The sequence below is a fragment of the Oncorhynchus mykiss genome, chromosome 20 (assembly GCF_057628025.1).
Source record: "Oncorhynchus mykiss isolate SJ-2025 chromosome 20, ASM5762802v1, whole genome shotgun sequence".
In the NCBI taxonomy this organism is placed as follows: domain Eukaryota; kingdom Metazoa; phylum Chordata; class Actinopteri; order Salmoniformes; family Salmonidae; genus Oncorhynchus; species Oncorhynchus mykiss.
The window spans coordinates 42409434-42432993 of NC_143041.1; the positions used below are offsets into that span (position 1 = coordinate 42409434).

The following is a 23560-nucleotide window of genomic DNA, read 5'->3' on the forward strand; positions in this document are numbered from 1 at the left end:
GTCACCCTTTGCCTTGACAGCTTTGCACACACTTGACATTCTCTAAACCAGCTTCATGAGGTTTATGCATTTCAATTAAAACAGGCGTGCCTTGTTAATTTGTGGAATTTCTTTCCTTCTTAATACGTTTTGGCCAAACAGTTGTGTTGTGACAAGGTTGGGTTGGTATACACAAGATAGCCGTATTTGGTAAAAGGGTTAGTCCATAATATGGCAAGAACTGCTCAAATAAGAAAAGAGAAATGACAGTGCATCATTATTTTAAGACATTAAATTATCTGGATTGACCGACATTCAAGTACTTTGAAAGTTTCAAGTGCAGTCGCAAAAAACATCAAGCGTAATGATGACACTGGCTGTCATGAAGACTGCCACACAAAAGGAAGACCCAGAGTTAACAGACAATTCTTAACATCAACTGTTCAGAGGAGACTGCGTGAATCAGGCCTTCATGGTGGAATTGTTGCAAAGAAACCACTACTAAAGGACACCAATGGTTACAACTTCTGTGTCTTTGTGAGATGCAGAGTAGGTGAATGGATGATCTCTGCATTTGTTGTTCCCACTGTGAAGCATGGAGGAGGTGGGATGGTGTTTGGGTGCTTTGCTGGTGACACTGTGATTTATTTAGAATTCAAGGTCACACTTAACCAGCATGTCTACCACAGCATTCTGCAGCGATACGTCATCCTATCTGATTTGTGCTTAGTCCCACTATCATTTGTTTATATACACCTCCAGGCTGTGTAAGGGCTATTTGACCAAGAAGGAGAGTGATGGAGTGCTGCATCAGATGACCTGGCCTCCACAATCACCTGACCTCAACACAATAATTTTACAATCGTTTATGTATGCCTCAGGGTTTCCGTTGGGAAAATATGGCGCTGTTCAACATGACCGGTAGAGAGTAGTCCTAGGCTACTAAGTGAAGAGCTAAATAATCCTAACATTTCCACAACCTAATTTGTAGGTAAACCAATACCCCAAAAATACAAACCTGATTTAATTTATCAAGATCATTCCCCATGCTTGTCTCAGAGCAGTGTGAAACGGTGCTGAAATAGTAGACCACACGCGGGTAGTCTATTGCTTCAAATCCTATTATAACAATTGGATGTGTTTCAGTAAGCAACCATTTGTTGCTTTCGTTAGCCTACTTTATTCCAATATTTCTGTCATTTAGTGATGTGTTTTCCCATAGTAATTCATTATGGATCCATCCAGATGTGGTTGGAAAAGAGTGCATTTTGGTGGGCTATGCAATAGAAATGGGAGAAGTGACATGCCTCGCAAACAACTATTAATACGTTTTAAAGTCCCTAAACTCGGCAAGTGTCCTGCTGATGGCCCATCAAGGGTGGATGGCTTCTTTAGTATTCTTAACAACTCCAGCACACAGAAGAGAAAGAATCCTTGAATAATTCAACAATGTGTGTTATTTTTATTTGACCTTTTTTTATTTAACTAGGCAAATCAGTTAAGAACACATTTTTATTTACAATGACGACCTAGGAACAGTGGGGTTAACTGCCTTGTTCAGGGGCATAACGACAGATTTTGACCTTGTCAGCTCGGGGATTCGATCTAGCAACCTTTCGGTTACTGACCCAACCACTAGGCTGCCTGCCGCCCAATAAATAAATAAATAAATAAATTGCAACGTGTTCGGCTAAAGCGATTTGAATGCATTTTGACTGTTTTTAATATTGTCCATCAACCTAAGACCGCATCTACCGTGTTAGAAATGTTATTGAATTCGATAACAATGCATATGTTTATTAGGCTACTGTGTGTAGTGTCTTTAAATTACAACCCTCCTTGAGCTCCTTCTCGGCATTAGTCTATTGTCCGGCTAATTGCTCATGTGCGAATTTCTTCTTTTGTATTCCAATCTATTGGAATTACTGTATTAATTACAGTAATTTACCGTTCTCGGAGTGGAAACGTTGCTTGCAGAGTTCACAACCTGCTACACTTGTGAAAAGTGTAGCATCTACAGTGGTACAAAATATATTATTGAATAAGATTTTTTTTTAACTTTTTATTTTTTTATTAGGCTACTGTGCAGTTTGACAAAAACCAACAGGACAATGAGATGTTTACTGTAGCCTACATAGTAAAGTGTAACATCCTTATTTAAGGGAGAGCCATGTCCAGATTTTCTCAATGACATCAAGCACTCATTAACTCTGGACATAAACTTTTGAGCCTGAGTATTAATGATGTCACTTGGAGGTTCACAGGTGAAGTGCAACTAAGATGTAGTTGAAATAAACAAGCATATTAATTAACGAAAGCATAAAGATGTTGTGGAACAAATATTGTATATGCGTGTTACAGCGTCTTCTGACAAAGTATGAAGAAAAGTGAGTGTGAAATTGTTTTGACATTTTGCGGTTGCGTGAGGTTTGGCGATCACAGAATCCGTAGGATATTAAACACTCAAATAGGCAACAGAAGCAGGAACAGCATAGGGGGTGAGTGACTCACTCATTCCTGGCTTATGTTAAAAATAAGTTATATTAATTAAAACGGAGTCTGGTGCTCTCTAATGTGTGGGTAGGTCACTAGGAGTAAACGGATACTGGACTGCAGTCTGGAGTTTAATGATGAAGCAGAGTATACATGTGGTCTGAGTACACAGGGAAACCTTGTCTCTGAGTTTCACAAAATTGTACCAAACGGACCAGTTCGTTGCTGGCTCGTTGCTGGACCTTTTTTTACATTCTCCAGAACATGAATATTGTTCAGTTCTCAAGTTCTGTGAGGTGGAAGAAATTCCTTGTTCTCTCAATGAAAACTCACTCTCTCTCTATACTGTCTGGCCATGAGAAAGAATCTCCTCCAGGTATTAATGACCTACCTAACAGCAACCTGGGTGTAAGAGGGAGAGAGAGGGAGGTGGGGGGTGCTCACTGTACCAAAAGAGGGCAACATCATGACAACTGCCAGCTAATTGTTTTATTGCTTGATGCAGGACTCTAGTGGCAGAGAGGAGAGACTGTCGGACTGAAACGCTCACACCTCCATTAATTAACGGAAATATAGTCATACCCCATAATGACAAAGCAAAAATAGGTTTTTAGAAATGTTTGCTAATTTATCAAACATTTTTAAACAAATTCCTTGTTTACATAAGTATTCAGACCCTTTGCTATGAGACTTAAAATTGAGCTGAGGTGCATCCTGATTCCATTGATCATCCTTGAAGTTTCTACAACTTGATTGGAGTCCACCTGTGGTAAAGTCAATTGATTGGACATGATTTGGAAAGGCCCACACTTGTCTATATACTGTCCCACAGTTGACAGTGCATGTCAAAGCAAAAACCAAGCCATGAGGTCAAAGGCATTGTCCTTAGAGCTCCGAGACAGGATTGTTTTGTGGCACAGATCTTGGGAAGGGTACCAAAACATTTCTGCAGTGGCCTCCATTCTTAAATGGAAGAAGTTTGGAACCACTAAGACTCTTCCTAGAGCTGGCCGCCTGGCCAAACTGAGCAATCGGGAGAAGGGCCTTGGTCAGGGAGGTGAGATGGGAGAACCTTCCAGAAAGACTACCATCTCTATAGTGCTCCACCAATCAGGCCTTTTTGTGGTAGAGTGGCCAGATGGAAGCCACTCCTCAATAAAAGACACAAGACAGCCTGCTTTGGGTTTGCCTAAAGGAACTAGATTGATCTGATGAAACCAAGATTGAACTCTTTGGCCTGAATTCCAAGTGTCACGTCTGGATGAAACCTGACACCATCCCTACAGTGAAGCATGGTGGTGGCAGCATCATGCTGTGGGGATGTTTTTCAGCGGCAGGTACTGGGAGACTAGTCAGGGTTGAGGGAAAGATGAATGGAGCAAATGATGAAAACCTGCAACGGTTCACCTTCCAACAGGACAATGACCCTAAGCACACAGCCAAGACCATGCAGGAGTGGCTTCAGGACAAGTCTCTGAATGTCCTTGAGTGGCCCAGCCAGTGCCCGATCGAACATCTCTGGAGATACCTGAAAATGGCTGTGCATCAACACTCCCAATCCGACCTAACAGAGCTTGAGAGGATCTGCAGAGAAGAATGGTAGAAACTCCCGAACTACAGGTGTGCCAAGCTTGTAGCATCATACCCAAGAAGACTCGAGGCTAATCGCTGCCAAAGGTGCTTCATCTAAGTACTGAGTAAAATACCTATGAAAACTTACTGAGTACTTATGTAAATGTGATATTCCTTAAAAAAAAAAAATGGTAATACATTTGCAAAACGAACTGTTTTTGCTTTGTCATTATGGGTTATTGTTTGGCGAGGGGGGGGGGGGGAAACTGTTGAATACAGTTTAGAATAAGGCTGTAACGCAACAAAATGTCGAGGGGTCTGAATACTTTCCAAATGCACTGTGTGTGTGTGTGTGTGTGTGTGTGTGTGTGTATAGATAGCAGAAACGTCTAGGAGCAATATTGGCTCAGCCGCGAAGTGGACAGACCTGGTCCGCCGAGTGCTGAAGCATGTAGTGTGTAAATATCGTCACACTAACTACCGAGTTCCAATCTGCGTCTGGAAGCAACGTCAGCACGAGAACTGTTAGTCAGCAGCTTCATGAAATGGGTTTCCATGGCAGCACACAAGCCTACGATCACCATGTGAAATGCCCAAGCATCCGCTTGAGTGGTGTAAAGCCGCAATTGCATTCTGGTGCCATGGAAATGCGTTCTCTGGAGTGATGAATCACACTTCACCATCTGTCAGTCTGACAGACGAATCTGAGTTTGACGGATGCCAGGAGAACGCTACCTGCCCGATTGCATAGTGCCAACTGTATTGTTGGTTGGAGGAGGAATAATGGTCTGGGACTGTTTTTCATGGTTCAGGCTAGGCCCCTTAGTTCCAGTGAAAGGAAATCTTAACACTACAGAATACAATGACATTCTAGATGATTCTGTGCTTCCAACTTTGTGGCAACAGTTTGGGGAAGGCCCTTTCCTGTTTCAGCATGACAATGCTCCTGTGCACAAAGTGAGGTCCATACAGAATTTTTTTTCCAAAATCGGTGTGGAAGAACTTGACTGGCCTGCACAGAGCCCTGACCTCAACCCAATCGAACACCTTTGGGATGAATTGGACTGGCGACTGCGAGCCAGGCCTAATCGCCCAACACCAGTGCCTGACATCGCTAATGCTCTTGTGGCTGAATGGAAGCAAGTCCCCCCTCCCAAGCATGTGGATGAGATGTTCAACGAGCAGGTGTCACATACATACTTTTGTAAATATATGTATAATCCTATTTTCTCATGATTGTCTCATCATACTTCAGTTCTAGTAATGATGATATTGTAATGTAGTACTATTTTTCAGTGAGCGTATATGCAGAAGATAATGCTGGATCCCACCCAACCAAGCCACCTGAATCCCCTCCAGCAGACATTATACCCACAGTTAGATGCATTATATTAATTATCAACCCCCTGCTGTGGCCAGGTAGCACCACGCTCAAGCCAACTAAGCTAGCTGAATCTCCTCTCCTCTTCTTTCCTGTTTTCGTGTCATCCAATTTTATTCCCCGTCCTTGTTCCCTCATGTCTCTGCATAACCGAAAAAGTAATTAGCACAAACAACATGACCTGAGAGAGACCGAGAGTGAGTGAGTGAGAGAGACTGCCTCTTGAGCTGGGCTGCCCGGGCATCAACACCCACATACCTCTCGCTCCTTCTCTCCTTCGCCTGGGTGTGACTGATTCCCATCTACACTCTTGTACCTGATTGGCTAAGCCAAACTAGTCGTGTGCGTGAGTGAGCTGGTAGGAGTCGTGTACTTGCAGTGTGTGAGCGCCGGTGTGTGTGTGTGTGTGAATGCACACCCCGATTACAGAGTAGACCTCTGCCTCTGCTATGCTTATAGCTGCTCAGTCCGACTAAACTGTTTTTATTTCTCTTTTCAGTCCATTATGGAGCAATTCAACCCGTGCTTGCGGAACTTCGTGGCCATGGGGAAGAGTTACGAGAAGGCCCTATCCAGTGAGTACATCCTCTTCTTCATCTCATCCCCCCCTCTCCCATCCTGTCCAGAGGACCAGGCACTGGCCTGACACTGTCTTGCTGTTGCTTTTTAGACTCCTGATTTACCTGAACAAGAGATGAGCTCAGATGCTGGTGAAGTAGCCTGTAGTCTGTTTCCTCTTGCAGCCCTTCTGATCTCTTGTAGGACTTCGCTATGAAAGATTCTGCTGGGTGTCCCTACAGAAAAACCACATGATGTTTCACGTGATCACGTGAAGTGTTCCCAAAAACACGTGATTTTTTTTTTTTGTTGCCCCCACATGTGAAATCGTGTGCTTTTTTTCTGTAAGAGATGCTTTCAGTTACATGGACTGATTTTGATATTTTGTTGTGAGGCTCAGGCTGCCTTCCTCACCTTAGTCTGTTCCATGTCCACATCGTGGCCTCCACTTCACCTGCATCCCTCCATGCCGTCTACTTCTTTTAATGTTTTTTATTTGGTTGTTCACAAGTCGGATTGTGTGTGTGTGTGTGTGTGTGTGTGTGTGTGTGTGTGTGTGTGTGATACGGTTGAAGGGTGCAGGAGGACAACAATTTTGAGAGGGGGGGGGGGGGGGTCAGGTGGAGCTAAGAGAATAAAAATGGCCCCATTTTTAAAAGAACAAGCGAACTGGTATTGAGGACGGAGATGGAGAGAAAAAGACATTGGAGATACAGACTCTTGTTTCTTCTACCAATGGTAAAGGAGCAGCAGTGTAAACCTATTCTTTTCATCAGTGTCACATGGTCTTACATGAGGTTCAGACGGAACCCGGAATGCTTCTAAGCAGAATGCACGGAATATTGTAATAGATCGGTCTTACATGAGGTTCAGACGGAACCCGGAATGCTTCTAAGCAGAATGCACGGAATATTGTAATAGATCGGTCTTACATGAGGTTCAGACGGAACCCGGAATGCTTCTAAGCAGAATGCACGGAATATTGTAATAGATCGGTCTTACATGAGGTTCAGACGGAACCCGGAATGCTTCTAAGCAGAATGCACGGAATATTGTAATAGATCGGTCTTACATGAGGTTCAGACGGAACCCGGAATGCTTCTATTACAATATTCAGTGCATTCTGCTTAGATCGGACATTTCAATTGACTTTTTTTCCTTACCACCGTTTTGCTTTATGAACCATGTTCTCTGAGACTGACTCCCTGTCATATGTGGTATGCATACCACCCTGCATACCACTGCTGTCTTGCTTCTGAAGCTAAGCAGCGTTGGTCCGGGTGAGTCCCTGGATGGGAGACCAGATGCTGCTGGAAGTGGTGTTGGAGGGCCAGTAGGAGGCACTCTTTCCTCTGGTCTAAAAAATATCCTAATGCCCCAGAGCAGTGATAGGGGACACTGCCCTGTGCAGGGTGCCGTCTTTCGGCTGGGCCGTTAAACGGGTGTCCTGACTCTCCGAGGTCATTAAAGATCCCATGGCACTTATCGTAAGAGTAGGGGTGTTAACCCCGGTGTCCTGGCTAAATTCCCAATCTGGCCCTCAAACCATCACGGTCACCTAATAATCCCCAGTTTACAATTGTCTCTTTCATCCCCCTGCTCTCCCCTGTAACTATTCCCCAGGTCGTTGCTGTAAATGAGAACGTGTTCTCAGTCAACTTACCTGGTAAAATAACGGATAAATAAATAAATGTGTTGACCTAATAAATATCCAGCACTGTGAATATTGTCCAGCACTGTGAAGGTATAGGAGAACGCGTATACTACTGTATGTGGCAGTCCATCGGGGTGTTTGGCCAGAAACCGAAAGGTTGCTAGTTCGAATCCGAGCCAATTCGTTTTTTTTTTTTAAATGGTCGAGCTGCCATTGAGCAAGGCACTTAACCCTAATTGCTCCCAGGTCACCGTCAATAATGGCGGATCCCTGGTCGTGACCCCACTCTCCAGAAACAGCAAATCAGAACCAAGTGATTACACATTTTAGAAATAAGCCCAAGTATTGCCATGCCTAATATTGAGTTGGACCTCCTTTTGCCCTCCGAACAGCCTCAGTTCGTCGGGGCATGAACTACAGGGTGTCAAAAGCATTCCACAGGGATTTCGGTCCATGTTATCTCCAACTTCGCACAGTTGTGTCAAGTTGCCTGAATGTCCTTTGGGGGGTGGACAATTTTTTTTTTTGGTACACACGGGGAAACTGTTGAGCTTGAAAAACCTAGCAGCTTTGTAGTTCTTGACACAAACCGGTGTGCCTGGCATCTACTACCATAAAATGTTCAAAGGCTCTTAAATCTATTGTCTTGTCCATTCAACCGCTGAATAACAGACATACACAATCGATGTCTCAAGGCTAAAAAAATATATTTTTAACCTGTCTCTTCCCCTTCATCTACACTGATTGAAGTGGATTTAACATGTGACATCAATCAAGGGATCCATAGTTTTCACCTGGATTCACTTGGTCAGTCTGTCATGGAAAGAGCAGGTGCTCCTATTGTTTCGTATAGGCAGCGTATGCGATCGTATACAAATGTAAGCAAGGTTTGAAATTATTGTTTTTGGTCAAATATTGTATCCGTTTAGGCTTCTTGCAGTCAATTATGTTCCAGGTCCCTGACCATCGGTTCGAGAGAGAAAAATCACCCCGAGGCTGAACCTAGTTGATGCTCCATGCTGTACAGGGTTCACACTTGTACATCTGTGAAATAGGACACTTGTGAGCACCCCCTATTTGATCTTTTTATGAACATCCATTTTTTAATAAGGATTTCTTGTTGAAATACAGTTTTCAGTTGAATAGAATGGTGGGGAATTGGACATGCTGCACTATGAATCTATGGTAGGCTGTAGACTGGGAAAGCAAGTCCTACACAGATAGTGTCTCCTCAGCCATGCCTCTAGTGTAGTCTCCAGCTGTAGGTTACTGGTCTCTAATGTAGTGTTGTCTCCAGCTGTAGGTTACTAGTCTCTAATGTAGGAGCAGGCAAAGAGGGTGAGAGAGAGAGAAAGGACTGGAGAGGGAGAGAGATAGATGCAGGAAATATGAAGCTCTAAGGACCAATAAAGGAGGACTCAGTGTTGTCTGATAAGAATAAAAATAGCTACACAGCTCCAGGATGGAAAATTAAACTTCTTCATTGCAGATAAGGCGTAGAACTGAGGTTCTGGCTTAGGCTGCGGTTGCAAAGGCAAAGGGCACAGCCAGCATTCAAATCACCACAGGGTGCCTCGTGGGCCTCCATACAATAACTGGAATTGTAAATATGCCAGTTCTGCCTCTGCTCTTAGGAGAAGAAAGGGAGCCCATAAATCGCAACAGGGAACAAGGAGTGGTGCTTGGCTGGACTTGAGGTCCCTGGAGTTTGGTTGACTAACATCATGATTCGGTCTAGGGAGAGAGCTGCCTGCTTCTACAGTACCAGTCAAAAGTTTGGACACTAATCATTTCAAGGGGTTTTCTTTGTTTTTACTATTTTCTACATTTGTAGAATCATAGTGAAGACATCAAAACTATGAAATAACACTTATGGAATCATGTAGTAACCCAAAAAGGGTTAAACAAATCAAAATGTATTTTATATTTGAGATTCTTCAAAGTAGCCACCCTTTGCCTTGATGACAGCTTTGCACGCTCTTGGCATTCTCTCAACCAGTTTCACGAGGAATGCTTTTCCTTGGAGATGCTGTTTGTTCGATTTTGGAGGATAGGAGAGTGGTGTAGTGGATGCAATGCTTAGACTGGTATTTAGCCAGCTGTTCTGTTTAGTTTTGGGACTGGAGAAGGTGGGGCAATTTCACACAGCACACAACTGCACTGGCATCATGTTGAATGTAGGGCAATTTCACACAACCCACAAGGGTATCATGTTGAAGGTGGGGCGGAGAGACATTTCGCAACAGGGACAAGTTGTGTTGTAGAGATGGAGGAGATTCGGAAGGGTGAGGGCTGAATGGATTTTGTAGAGGGGAAGGAGGGAGAGGAAGAGAAATGGGGTGAATTTGGAAGAGGAGTTGAAGATGGATGGAGTACTAAACGCATCAAGCGGCGCAGCTGATCTGGTTTACATGGGTTTTACTCCTCAAGAGTGTTTAATGTACTTTGGAATAGGTGGGAAGAATGGATGTCTTGTCACCACCTCCTTTCTGTAGACCTATCTGCTTCATATCGGAGGTGTAATCCTCTTTACTGAACACACACACACACACACACACAATCCCCCCCGACAGCAGAGCTCTAACGTCTTGTCCCAGTTAATACAGCTTTACCTGACCTGCCACACTTCACCGCCCCTCGCTCTATCCCCCTTGGCTGGGATTTCTGTGGACATCGCTAAATAGCCCATCCATCCACGCACGGGTTTACCACACCGCACTCTACAATCCACCTGTACCCTCTCACCCACACTCTCCTATCGCACCTAGACTCAACCAAAGCTGGGCTCAGGAAGATCCGAGTGAGGGTCTCTCTTCCGGGAAGTAATCAGTCTGGGTCAGATTGAACCCCAGCTACAGGGCAGTAGGCTTTAGGTCCTTTGTTCTGGAGGCAAGGGCTGTTTTCAGTTCAGTGACCTCAAGACAAAGATTCTGATAAAGGTAGAGAAAGGAAATAATTGATAAAGGAAGGATTACGGTAGGAATTTGGTGCAGACTGAGGCTTGAGAAACAATCCTCAGAGGAGAGGTGGATAGATGGACAGAGACAGGTTCCTCAGAGGAGAGGTGGATAGATGGAGGGACAGAGACAGGATCCTCAGAGGAGAGGTGGATAGATGGAAGGACAGAGATGGGATCCTCAGAGGAGAGGTGGAATCAATTTTGTCTCTTAACTTTGAAGTGGGAAGGAATATTGCACATTATTTTTTTACCTTTATTTTACTAGGCAAGTCAGTTAAGAACAAATTCTTATTTTCAATGACGGCCTAGGAACAGTAGGTGAACTGTCTGTTCAGGGGCAGAACAACATATTTTGTACCTTGTCAGCTCGGGGATTTGAACTTGCAACCTTTCGGGTTACTAGTCCAATGCTCTAACCCTGCCGCCCCAGGGTAGCCTAGTGGTTAATGATACAGCAGTAGCTGTTGGGTAGTATTCCCATATGACACTAGCACTCTATATCACAGGAGGCTGCTGAGAGGAGGATGTCTCATAATAATGACTGGAATGGAATCAATGGAATGGTATCAAACACATGGAAAACAGGTTTGATACCGTTCCGTTGATTCCATTCCAGCCGTTACTATGAGCACGTCCTCTCCAATTAAGGTGCATGGGGACGCCAGTGCTCCATAAAGACTGGTAACCTTTTTAGAACATATTTAAATGGTTTACCATGCAGTGAATCCATATTCAGGATGCATTTTGGGTAACACTTTATTTAACAGCCCGGTTTACCTAATATTTTAATGTTACGAACTAAGAAACTGTGCAGTAACCGTCCATGTTTAGTATGACTCTGCTTGGTCACATGGTTTAGTAAAGCTGTGACGCTCCTTATCAATATGGATAAGCTCAAGGTCATACTCGGTCAGCTTCTCGGCCTTCCTCTCTCTTTCCTCTCGTTGTGACCACCACTCCCTAAACGACTTACCCTTGACCTGGTCTTATTCACCATGACTTCCCATTCACTGCTTCTAGCTGCCTGTGGCAGGACTGTGTGGGTGAGCCATGCTTGCTGTGTGTGTAAATTCCCTGGACGGAGACCTGAGTCGCAGAGGTCGTAGGCAGAACGGTCTATTTTGCCTTCCCTGGTCTTCCCTTGCTTTCCTTTCTCTGGCCTCTGTTTCATGTAGTTCTTATTTTCATTCAGCATCTGCTCTGTCCACCAGTAGTTACTGCACTTTCCTCTCGAGCCACCATTGTTGTTATTTGTAGCATTAGCTCTTTTCATTGTAGCTGCTTGTAGCATTAGCTCTTTTCATTGTAGCTGCTTGTAGCATTAGCGCTTTTCATTGTAGCATTAGCGCTTTTCATTGTAGCATTAGCGCTTTTCATTGTAGCATTAGCGCTTTTCATTGTCGCCAGTGGTAGCTTGTAGCCTTTTCCATTGTAACTTGAAGTAGCCTTTTACGTAGTAGCCTGTTGTAGCCTTGCTATAGAACTTTGCTTTGTACTTTGTACTAGCCTAGCTCTTTCCATTGTAGCAATTACTATTTTCATTGCAGCCTTTAGCCCTTTCCCTAATTGACTGGGACTATAGCTATAGGGGAGGGATGCTGGGGTGAAGATTACGTTAATGTCCAATATTTCCACTCCGCCCCTGATCTGACGCCCAATGCTTCCATGTTTCCAGGTGTCACCTTTGCTGCAAAGGGCTACTTCGAGGCACTGGTGAGGATGGGAGAGATGGCCAGCGAAAGTCAAGGCTCTAAGGATCTTGGTGAGTCCTAGTTGTGGCAATAGGGGGTTGCAGCACCCCTAGTGGGGTTGCATGGAGACATGCCAGACAGGGCTGGATGGTTGTGGGTGTGAATGGGAATTGATGGTTTGAAAGGGAAAAGGACAAGCAGCTGATGCACCGCCTGAAACTGGATCTACACACAGACACACGCGTGCACAGCACGTTGACACACGCGTGCACAGCTCGTTGAAACGCACTCAAGCAAATCCTGTTTGTAGTAGTTTTTTAGTTTTGTAGTCAGTTATTTTAATACTATGCAATTGGGAAGGAGAGCTTACAGTGTTCTTGCATTCACCACTGAGGCAATCACGTCCCCTTACAGTTCATCTCTGATATTTGATATGGAAATGTTGTTTTTGTTGGGTTCTAGCTTGATATATATGTATTCCTGTTACCAGCTCGTTCAGAGGCTTCCTCTCTCACCCTTATGGAAACATTCTGTCTCTGAGACGGGCCCCTTTTGTACTTTGCCTCCGGTCACACATATACATTTGAACGTTGATCATCTGATCTAACCCACGATACGTTAATCACTACTGCTAGGCCACTTGCATAGTTATAAATGTACTAAAACCTGCTCCAGTCAATCAGTCAGTTTCCAACAGTTTACCTCTTGTTTTGCCTCAACTTTCTCTGAATTATGCTGTGTAGTGTTTTTGATTTTGTATTGTAGCCCAGAGTAAGTAAATATTCAATTGATTTTCAAAACATTATCATGCTGCTGATTTTCTTTTCGTTCATAACATTCAATAGGGATTATTGGTAATGTTTCTTAATTGGACTGTAAAGACACTGTTTTGGGGCTGTTGACTTCTCTCTTGTCCTTTTACTGTCAGTCAGAACAGTTTTTACACTGGAACAGCTACAACCTGTGAATGGACCCGTTTGGGTTGTATTGGTCTGTTAGGCTGACGCACACTTAGGGGTTGGAGAAAGACGAAGAATGGTGCTGGTGGCTGGGGATAGGGTGTGGACTGTGGTGATGGTGGGAGGGCAAGGGTCAGATTGGAGGCAAGATAGGGAGGGGAAACTGGTAGGATGGTGATGGCAGCAAGTGGTCTCTTCCAATGACATCCGTAAGAAATTACTACATTAAGACTCCAGCATGCTCCACTACAGTTATTTCTTCAACAGCTTTATGTTTTTATCGATACCTATTGGTTTTTATGGTTGCAGTCATATACATCGGTAAGAAAAAGTATGTGAACCCTTTGGAATTACCTGGATTTCTGCATAAATTTGTCATAAAATGTGATCTTATCTTCATTGAAGTCACAACAATAGAGAAACACAGTCTGCTCAAACTAATAAAACACAAACAATTCTGTTTTCATGTCTTTATTGAACACACCGTGTAAACATTCACAGTGCAGGGTGGGAAAAGTATTTTAACCCTTGGATTTATTTAACATTTTGTATTTTACCTTTATTTAACTAGGCAAGTCAGTTAAGAACAAATTCTAATTTTCAATGACGGCCTAGGAACAGCGGGGCAGAACGACAGATTTGTACCTTGTCAGCTCGGGGGTTTGAACTTGCAACCTTTTGGTTACTAGTCTAACATTCTAACCACTAGGCTACCCTAACTGGTTGACCGTCATTTGGCAGCAATAATCTCAACCAAACGTTTTCTGTAGTTGCGGATCAGACCTGCACAACGGTCAGGAGGAATTTTGGACCATTCATCTTTACAAAACTGTTTCAGTTCAGCAATATTCTTGATATGTCTGGCGTGAACCGCTCTCGAGGTCATGCCACAGCATCTCAATCTCTAACCAACATCTCCAATCTCGTCTCATTGATTGGACTCCAGGTTAGCTGACTCCTGACTCCAATTAGCTTTTGGAGAAGTTATTAGTCTAGGGGGTCACATACTTTTTACAACCTACACTGTGAATGTTTAAATTATGTATTCAATATAGACAAGAAAAATACAATAATTTGTGTGTTATTTTTTGTGTGTTTGATGACCAATTTATGCAGAAATCCAGGTAATTCCAAAGGGTTCACATACTTTCCTTGCCTATATAGATTCAGCTTCATGTTTTCAGTCAGACCGAGTCACATGTTCGAAGAATGGGACTGTCTCGCCTCCTGAATCTGAGCACTGTGTAGTTAAGACTCACTCACTCACTCACTCCGAGGGGAATTTGGATAGCAGACAGCTGTGGCTTGGAGGGAAGAGGTGAGAGGTCAGAGGTGAGATAGGAAAATAGAAAAGAAAAGCTCTCAGCATTCATTATTCAGACTTTGTCTTTTTTTAAATTTTTTTTGGCCTTTCACATTTTGTCTGATGGTTTCATCTCTTCATTCCTCCACTTAGCCTCTCTCTCTCTCTCTCTCTCTCTCTCTCTCTCTCTCTCTCTCTCTCTCTCTCTCTCTCTCTCTCTGTCTCTCTCTGTCTCTCTCTGTCTCTCTCTGTCTCTCTCTGTCTCTCTCTGTCTCTCTCTGTCTCTCTCTGTCTCTGTGTGTGTGTGAATACTGATTGAACTGCGTTTGATTGCCTACTTCAATCTGAACCTTTTTACCTTTTTTTTATAGTCTGTATTCAGCCTCAGTGACAGTATCTGTGCCGTGATCGGATTCCAACACAGCACTCGGTATTAGTAGCGAAGCCATTCGTTCAGAGGAGGATTTCTTGTTACAGAAAATAGTATGCTAGAGCAGAAGAACCCATTAATGAGGCTGCTGGTTTAATTAATGCTACATCCCAGTGACCTCATCTTAAACTGTCCACAAACACGTGTTCATCCATCTCCATATTGGTTCTGTCCTCTCTATTGTCCCTCATCGTGTGTGTGTGTGAGGTCCTTTGGTTGTTTTTGCATCCCTAGCTATGACTCAGCACAATTAACCCTCCTCCCTCTAATCCCTCTGCAGTCAGTGACAGGCAGGGCTGAAGCGAGGCGACTGATGCTGTCTCTGGACATCAGTGTGCCTAAAGGGGTGTGTGTGTGTCTTCTGACAGTACTTGCAAGTATGATGTTCAAAACATCACACGATGATGTTTTTACGTGTTTGTTCCTTGTAGTTTAATGGCAACTCAGGCTAGCCTGCAGTGATTTGCATGATCAGCCATTCCCTCTTCACACGGTAATGACAGAGGTGAACATTCCGTGTACATTCCAGTTAACTACAGTCTGTTTGTATTCGACAGCTGACTGTTTGTAAGACGAGAGGGACGCAGAAAGGCATTACTATAGCCTGCGGGATAAACATTGAATAGGCTACAACATGACAGCCATTATTCACACAATGTTCCTAACGCCAGCCCATTACATTGTTGGTCAGCCCCAGTGTAGTCTGGTCAGCCCCAGTGTATTCTGGTCAGCCCCAGTGTATTCTGGTCAGCCCCAGTGTATTCTGGTCAGCCCCAGTGTAGTCTGGTCAGCCCCAGTGTAGTCTGGTCAGCCCCAGTGTAGTCTGGTCAGCCCCAGTGTAGTCTGGTCAGCCCCAGTGTAGTCTGGTCAGCCCCAGTGTAGTCTGGTCAGCCCCAGTGTAGTCTGGTCAGCCCCAGTGTAGTCTGGTCAGCCCCAGTGTAGTCTGGTCAGCCCCAGTGTAGTCTGGTCAGCCCCAGTGTAGTCTGGTCAGCCCCAGTGTAGTCTGGTCAGCCCCAGTGTAGTCTGGTCAGCCCCAGTGTAGTGTAGTCTGGTCAGCCCCAGTGTAGTGTAGTCTGGTCAGCCCCAGTGTAGTGTAGTCTGGTCAGCCCCAGTGTAGTGTAGTCTGGTCAGCCCCAGTGTAGTGTAGTCTGGTCAGCCCCAGTGTAGTGTAGTCTAGTCAGCCCCAGTGTAGTGTAGTCTAGTCAGCCCCAGTGTAGTGTAGTCTAGTCAGCCCCAGTGTAGTGTAGTCTAGTCAGCCCCAGTGTAGTGTAGTCTAGTCAGCCCCAGTGTAGTGCAGTCTAGTCAGCCCCAGTGCAGTGCAGTGCAGTCTAGTCAGCCCCAGGGAGGAATGGATGGGCAGAGGAGTGTTGGGATGGAGGGATAGGAGGGACGTCAGCGCTCTGCTGCGGCATGAAGCAGAAACGCTTTTCCAGCCTGTTCACTTTCATTATCCACAGGCCCCATGATTCTGTCTCTCTGTCTCCTTGTGTCAGTTGGCTTTTCATAGCCAAGCATTGAGGTCGAGAGACGAAACCTAAGATCACACAGGACACTAGATAAGACAGGAGAATTAGACCAGATATGACAGACTGACCCTGTCTTTGGGGGTTCCAGTCAAGATTCTAGCATTCGTATTTATCGCTAGCTGTGATAAAGTTTTAGTGTCTTATCCGGAGAGTAGAGCGTTGCAGTAGTCTAATCTTGAAGTGACAAAAACATGGATTTAGTTATTCTGCATAATTTTTTGATAAACATTTTCAGATTTTGGTAATGTTACAAGGATCGAAAAAGGCTGCTCTTGAAATATTTTATGTCCGTCGAGAGATCAGGGTCCAGAGTTCAGTTTAATTTGAGACGGCTGTACATCAATCGAGATACATTGTCTGATCCAAGAACAGAGATCTTTGTTTTTTGGGACCTAGAACTAGCATCTCTTTGTCCTAGTTTAAAAGTAAAACATTTGCCGCCTTCCACTTCCTTATGTCTGAAACACAGGCTTCCAGGGTAGGCTATTTTCGGGCTTCACCATGTTTTCATTGAAATGTACAGCTGTCAGTGGTCTGCATAGCAGTGAAAGTTGACATTGTTTTTCTGAATGATGTCACCAAGAGGTAGCATATATAGTGAAAACAGTAGTGGTCCTAGAACAGAATCTTGAGGAACACCAAACCTTACCATTGAATTGTCAGAGGACAAACCATCCACGGAGACTGATATCTTTCTGACAGATAAGATCTAAACCAGGCAAGAACTTGTCCGCGTAGACCAATTAGGGTTTTTAATCTTTCCAAAAGAATGGTGATTGATGGGGTCGAAAGTGGCACTAAGGTCTAGGATCACAAGGACAGGAGCAAAGCCTTGGTCTGACACCAATTACAGCTGTGGTCTATGATAGGGTCTAAAATCAGACTGGAGTATTTCCTATACATGGGCAACTGCTTTAAAAGAAATGTTGAGACAAATGGGAGATTTGGAATAGGCCAATGTATTTATATTATTTTTTTGTTTCAAGGTTTGGCTTTTTCAGGAGAGGCTTTATAACTGCCACTTTTAGTGAGTTTGGCACACATCCAGTGGATAGGGAGCCATTTCTTATGTTGAACATAGGAGAGCCAAGCGCTGACAGTAGTGCTTTCAGTAGTTTAGTTGGAATAGGGTCCAGTAGACAGTTGGAAGAGCTCAGTGACTTTCAACGTGGCATCGAATGCCACCTTTCCAACAAGTCAGTTCAACAAATATCTGCCCTGCTAGAGCTGCCCTGGTAAACTATAAGTGCTGTTATTGTGAAGTGGAAACGTCTAGGAGCAACAACGGCTCAGCCGCTAGGTGGGTAGGCCACACAAGCTCACAAAACTTGGACCGCCAAGTGCTGAAGCGTGTAGCGCGTAACAATCGTCTGTGCTCGGGTGCAACATTCATTACCGAGTTCCAAACTGCCTCTGGAAGCAACGTCGGCACAATAACTGTTCGCCGGGAGCTTCATGAAATGTGTTTCCATGGCCGAGCAGCCGCACACAAGCCTAAGATCACTATGCACAATGCCAAGTGTCGGCTGGAGTGACGTAAAGCTCGCCGCCATTTGACTCTGGAGCAGTGGGAACACGTTCTCTGGAGTGATGAATCACACTTCACCTTCTGGAAGTCCGACGGATGTATCTGGGTTTGGCGGATGCCAGACGAATGCGTAGTGGCAGCTGTAAAGTTTGGGGGAGGAGGAATAACTGTCTGGGACTGGTTTTCATGGTTCGGGCTAGGTCCCTTAGTTCCAGTGAAGGGAAAGCTTAACACTACAGCAAACAATGACATTCTAGACGATTCTGTGCTTCCAAAATTGTGGCAACAGTTTGGGGAAGGCCTTTTCCTGTTTCTGCATGACAATGCTCCTGTGCACAAAGTGAGGTCCATACAGAAATGGTTTGTCGAGATCGGTGTGGAAGAACTTGACTGGCCTGCACAGATCCCTGACCCCAACCCCATTGAACACCTTTTGAGATTAATTTGAACTCTGACTGCGAGCCCGACCTCACTAATGCTCTTGTGGCTGAATGAAAGCAAGTCCCCGCAGAAATGTTCCAACATCTAGTGGAAATCCTTCCCAGAAGAGTGTAGGCTGTTATAGCAGCAAGGGGGGGGGGGGGATTTTGGAATGAGATGTTCGACAAGCAGGTGTCAAGTAGTGTGTATATACTTGATCATTACAATAAATGATTATTAAATGACGAGTGATTGAAGAGCGTGAAAAGCAATTTATGCAGTTGCAATTGATGTCCTTAGTCAGCTACCTAAATGGACCAGTCCAGATGATTCCTCCATAACTTTTGCCTGTGAGACATTTACATAATTTAAGTCAAACCAGAAGTGATAATCCAACAAGTCAGTAGCTACATCAATTCAATCTACCCAGGGGAAAAACACTCCCTGTTCTCCAAATCACATTTTCTAAGCCATTTGGCTTTTCTCTCAAACTGAACTCCTAGGAGACATCCCAAAATGTCACCCTATACCCGATGGACCCTGGTCAGAAGTAGTGCATTGTGTGTATAAATAGGGAATAGGATTTGATTTGGGATGCTTCCCTGTTCTAGGTTATATAAAGGAAGGGTATTTTTTTTAAGGTGAGGGGCTCCGCTAGAGATCACGTGGGGATAAATAATGTAGATGTCTCTAACGTGCGGCAGTGTCAGAGGAATGGAACTGCACTGCACACACAGGACTGAATAATGATACAACTTTACCCCTGAGGTGTATATGCAGTAGCTACAATACTGCAGTGATGCATCATTTTTTTTTCTCCTCCCTTTTTGGGGCGCCCTTCGTTATATCATAAATCAGTGTGATTACCTACAAAAGACAGAGCCCAAGTGCACACTAATAAGGAACACTTCCTCATAGAACACGACATGTTGAACATAAGGTACTTGTAGCCTTTTGGCTTGTGAATACAGAGACCACTTCTTCCTGCCATGTTATAGGCTGTGGGCAGTTGTTATAAGATTTGTCATATTTTGTTTTCCTGTACTGAAGAGAAACTAACACGAGTGTCATGCATGTGAGGTTTTAAACATGCGTGACCTGTCATACACATCTGGAGTACATGTGTGGTGTTATGTTGCAGCTGTTTTCCAGTCGGCTATTTACGATGCTGTGTGCTTCCAGAGACGAGCGCCACAGGGTCTCAGCTTAATAATGGTACAGTCAAGCTGTTCTCCTCCCACACCAGAAATCAGACTGGTGGCCTACACACACACACACACACACACTAGTACACTCACTCATCTACGTACACACACACTATAATGTACACACACACACCTGGGTTTCACTTAGCCTCTCACATTTAACTGTTTCAGCCCTGTTGTTATTCCTAAAGCATTATTCCATTATGATTAGCCCCTATTCCACCACTAGACCGATTCCATTAATGACCCCCTATTCCACTACTAGCCCCTATTCCAATACTAGCCCCACTGCTAGCCCCTATTCCGCTGCTAGCCCCTATTCCAATGCTAGCCCCACTACTAACACCCGTTCCATTAATAGCCCCTGTTCCATTAATAGCCCCCGTTCCATTAATAGCCCCTGTTCCGCCGCTAGCCCCAATACGCAATTACTGACTCATAAAATATCCATTCACACAAGCGAGGACACCTTTCTATTCTGTGTGCCATGGTCTGTCTCTCTCACACAGCATCGTACTAAGAACACAAATTAAATAGGCAGTCACTTTAGTCAGAGTTGATTCACAAGTTATTCTGAGCACAAGTGGAGGCTTTTTAAAAATTCAACAACTTTTCATCCGTCTCTTTGAGAAGGAAAGGATGGATGCTCAGTGATTTTGTTACACTGCAGCAGAGGTCAGAGTCAGACTACCCCCACCAGCGCTCTCCATCCCTCCCTCTCTCAATCTGGACGCCCACGCAATGATGTAGGAGCCTACGCAGGCAGGCAGGAAGCCCTAGGAAAACTCACTGCCACCTCACACCGAAAGTAACAAATAGATGAAATGCATTCCGGGAGCGATTCAGAAAAGGCAAGAGGAGAGGGGAGACCAACGCACAGACTGCCCAAAAATGGCTTGTTGGTGATGTCACACTGCTGAAGTTGGCATAGTCTGGCTTCCATTGTCGTAGAGGAAGGATTCTCTGGCATTACCGGTTGTCCTGTTATGGGCAGGGAGGATATCAGGAAGGATTCTCTGGTATTACCCAACTATCCTCTCTACCCATAACAGGACATTGTTCATCGTACTTGTCGTTCTGATAGACAATTAAATTCTAAATTTCTGCTTCTATTTAATGAATTCCTCTCCTGCTGTCAGCGGTGGCAGTGTTCTCTGTATCCGCCCGTAGAGGATGCGGGCACATTTGGAGCGATGGTCGCCCTCATTAAAACGCTTTAAAGTTAAACGGCCGAATCTGAGGTTCAGGAAATAATTATCCTTTCGCTAATGAATTGAGATGACGCGGTTTGAACCATGCTGGGCTGTGTGTGTGTGTGTGTGTGTGTGTGTGTGTGCCTGCGGTGGTGCGTGCCAGTAGAGGCTGGTGACTTGGAAAAATTGAGCAGGATGGGAGACCTCCGATATAGGCGCGGAACACACGGGGACAACGGCGTGTTTCAAAAAATTGTCAGACTAATTATTTGACCCTTTTAAATAAAGACACTTTTATAATACAATATTATGTGTTGGAAAGGGATCACAGCACTGATTTTGAATGAGTGTATGAGGGATACGTTGAGGTGTTCAGAGGCTTGAAAAGTACAGGACAGGATTTGACTGGGAAGACTAACTATAAAGCAACACACTAACACAGTTAGATAAGCGCTAAGAATGAGTTAGTCCAAGCAAGGAGTAAAATCATTGATGTGTAATAATGTGTTTGTGATTGACTCTACATACAGAAATGAGAGAACATTGATGGGGAACTTAGTGTTTGGAGGGGAAACATTCAATGTGCCAGTGGATGAGTGGGCACATGAGACATGGCTTCAGTTCATGTCAGGAGAAAGTTGACAATAGTAGTGTTTCTTTTTTTGAAAATTTAACTCGGCAAGTCGGTTAAGAACAAATTCTTATTTACACTGACGGCCTACCGGGGAACAGTGGGTTAACTTGTTTGTGTCGCACTGCTTTGCTTTATCTTGGCCAGGTCGCAGTTGTAAATGAGAACTTGTTCTCAACTGGCCTACCTGGTTAATTTTACGCAATTATTTTGTGACATATGAATATATTTAGTCTAGTTTCATATAAAAAGGACTTTGTTTAACTATTTTTATGAAATTTCACTGAGGAGGATGGTCCTCTTCCTCTGAGGAGCCTCCACTGGTGCGCGCGTGTCCATATTCCTCTAGAGAGAGAGAGAGAGAGAGGACACATTGCAGCTAGCACGGCTCCACTAGATAGAGAGAGGACACCTTGCAGCACGGCTCCACTAGATAGAGAGAGAGGACACCTTGCAGCTAGCACGGCTCCAATAGATAGAGAGAGAGGACACCTTGCAGCACGGCTCCACTAGATAGAGAGAGAGGACACCTTGCAGCTAGCACGGCTCCAATAGATAGAGAGAGAGGACACCTTGCAGCACGGCTCCACTAGATAGAGAGAGAGGACACCTTGCAGCTAGCACGGCTCCACTAGATAGAGAGAGAGGACACCTTGCAGCACGGCTCCACTAGATAGAGAGAGAGGACACCTTGCAGCACGGCTCCAGTAGATAGAGAGAGAGAGGACACCTTGCAGCTAGCACGGCTCCACTAGATAGAGAGAGAGGACACCTTGCAGCACGGCTCCACTAGATAGAGAGAGAGAGACCACCTTGCAGCTAGCACGGCTCCACTAGATAGAGAGAGAGAGGACACCTTGCAGCTAGCACGGCTCCACTAGATAGAAGAACATGGAAAAAAGGCTTCTTCGTTAGATACAGAGAAAGGTTTTGTGTGGCGCTGAACCTTTTGTATTGACAGTTACGAAATCAGTGGGGGAGATAGATGGGGATAGACAGCAATATATAGATAGAAAATGACAATACCAGAGAGAATGTAATTCTGATCAGGAAATGACAATACCAGCGAATGTAATTCTGATCAGGTCGAAGGGGAAACACAGGGAGGGAGTTTATTCATCAGTGGATGTTACATATTACAATGCATTCAGAAGTGGATTAAATTCTAACATTTTTCCATCAGTCTACACTCAATACCCCATAATGACAAAGCAAAAACAGGTTTTTAGACATTTTTGCAAATGTCATAAAGAACAACAACATTAAACTTACATTGTGTAGGTATATTCAGACCCTTTACTCAGTACTTTGTTGATGCACCTTTTGGCAGTGACTGATTACAGCCTCAAGTCTTGGGTATGACGCTAGAAGCTTAGCACACCTATATTCGGGGTGTTTCTCCCATTTTTCTTTGTAGATCTTCTCACGCGCTGTCAAGTTTGCTAAGGAGCGTCGCTACACAGCTATTTTCAGGTCTCTCCAGAGATGTTCGACCGGGTTCAACTCCGGGCTCTGGCTGGGCCACTCAAGGACATTCAGAGACTTGTCCTGAAGCCACTCCTGCGTTGTCTTGGCTGTGTGCTTACGCTCGTTGTCCTGTTGGAAGGTGAACCTTCGCCCCAGTCTGAGGTCCTGAGCGCTCTAGAGCAGGTTTTCATCAAGGATCTCTCTCTGTACTTTGCTCCGTTCATCTTTCCCTTGATCCTGACTAGTCTCCCAGTCCCTGCCGCTGAAAAACAACCTCCAAATGGGCTGTATTGTGCCTTTTACTGAGGAGTGGCTTCCGTCTGGCCACTCTACCATAAAGGCCTGATTGGTGGAGTTAGGTAGTGATGGTTGTCCTTCTGGAAGGTTCTCCCATCTCCACAGAGGAACTCTTGATCTCTGTCCGAGTGACCATTTGGGTTCTTGGTCACCTCCCTGACAATTCCTTCGACCTCGTGACTTGGTTTTTGCTCTGACATGCACTGTCAACTGTGAGACCTTATATATATCTCACAGGTGTGTGGCTTTCCAAATCATGTCCAATCAATTGAATTTACCACAGGTGGACACCAATGAAGTTGTAGAAACATCTC

General features: G+C 44.5%; 1 protein-coding gene across 5 annotated transcripts in view; it reads left to right on the forward strand.

Moving 5' to 3' along the window:
• LOC110499447 (BAR/IMD domain-containing adapter protein 2) overlaps nucleotides 1-23560 on the forward strand; it is a 128558-nt gene that overhangs the window by 33336 nt on the left and 71662 nt on the right. For 3 of the 5 annotated variants that reach the window (XM_036956303.2, XM_090213106.1, XM_090213104.1), the window contains exons 2-3: nucleotides 5925-6000; nucleotides 12272-12358. In XM_036956303.2, the coding sequence (XP_036812198.1) occupies nucleotides 5925-6000; nucleotides 12272-12358 (163 nt within the window). The remainder of the gene's footprint in view (nucleotides 1-5924; nucleotides 6001-12271; nucleotides 12359-23560) is intronic. The other 2 variants (XM_036956305.2, XM_090213105.1) reach the window with 1 other exon arrangement.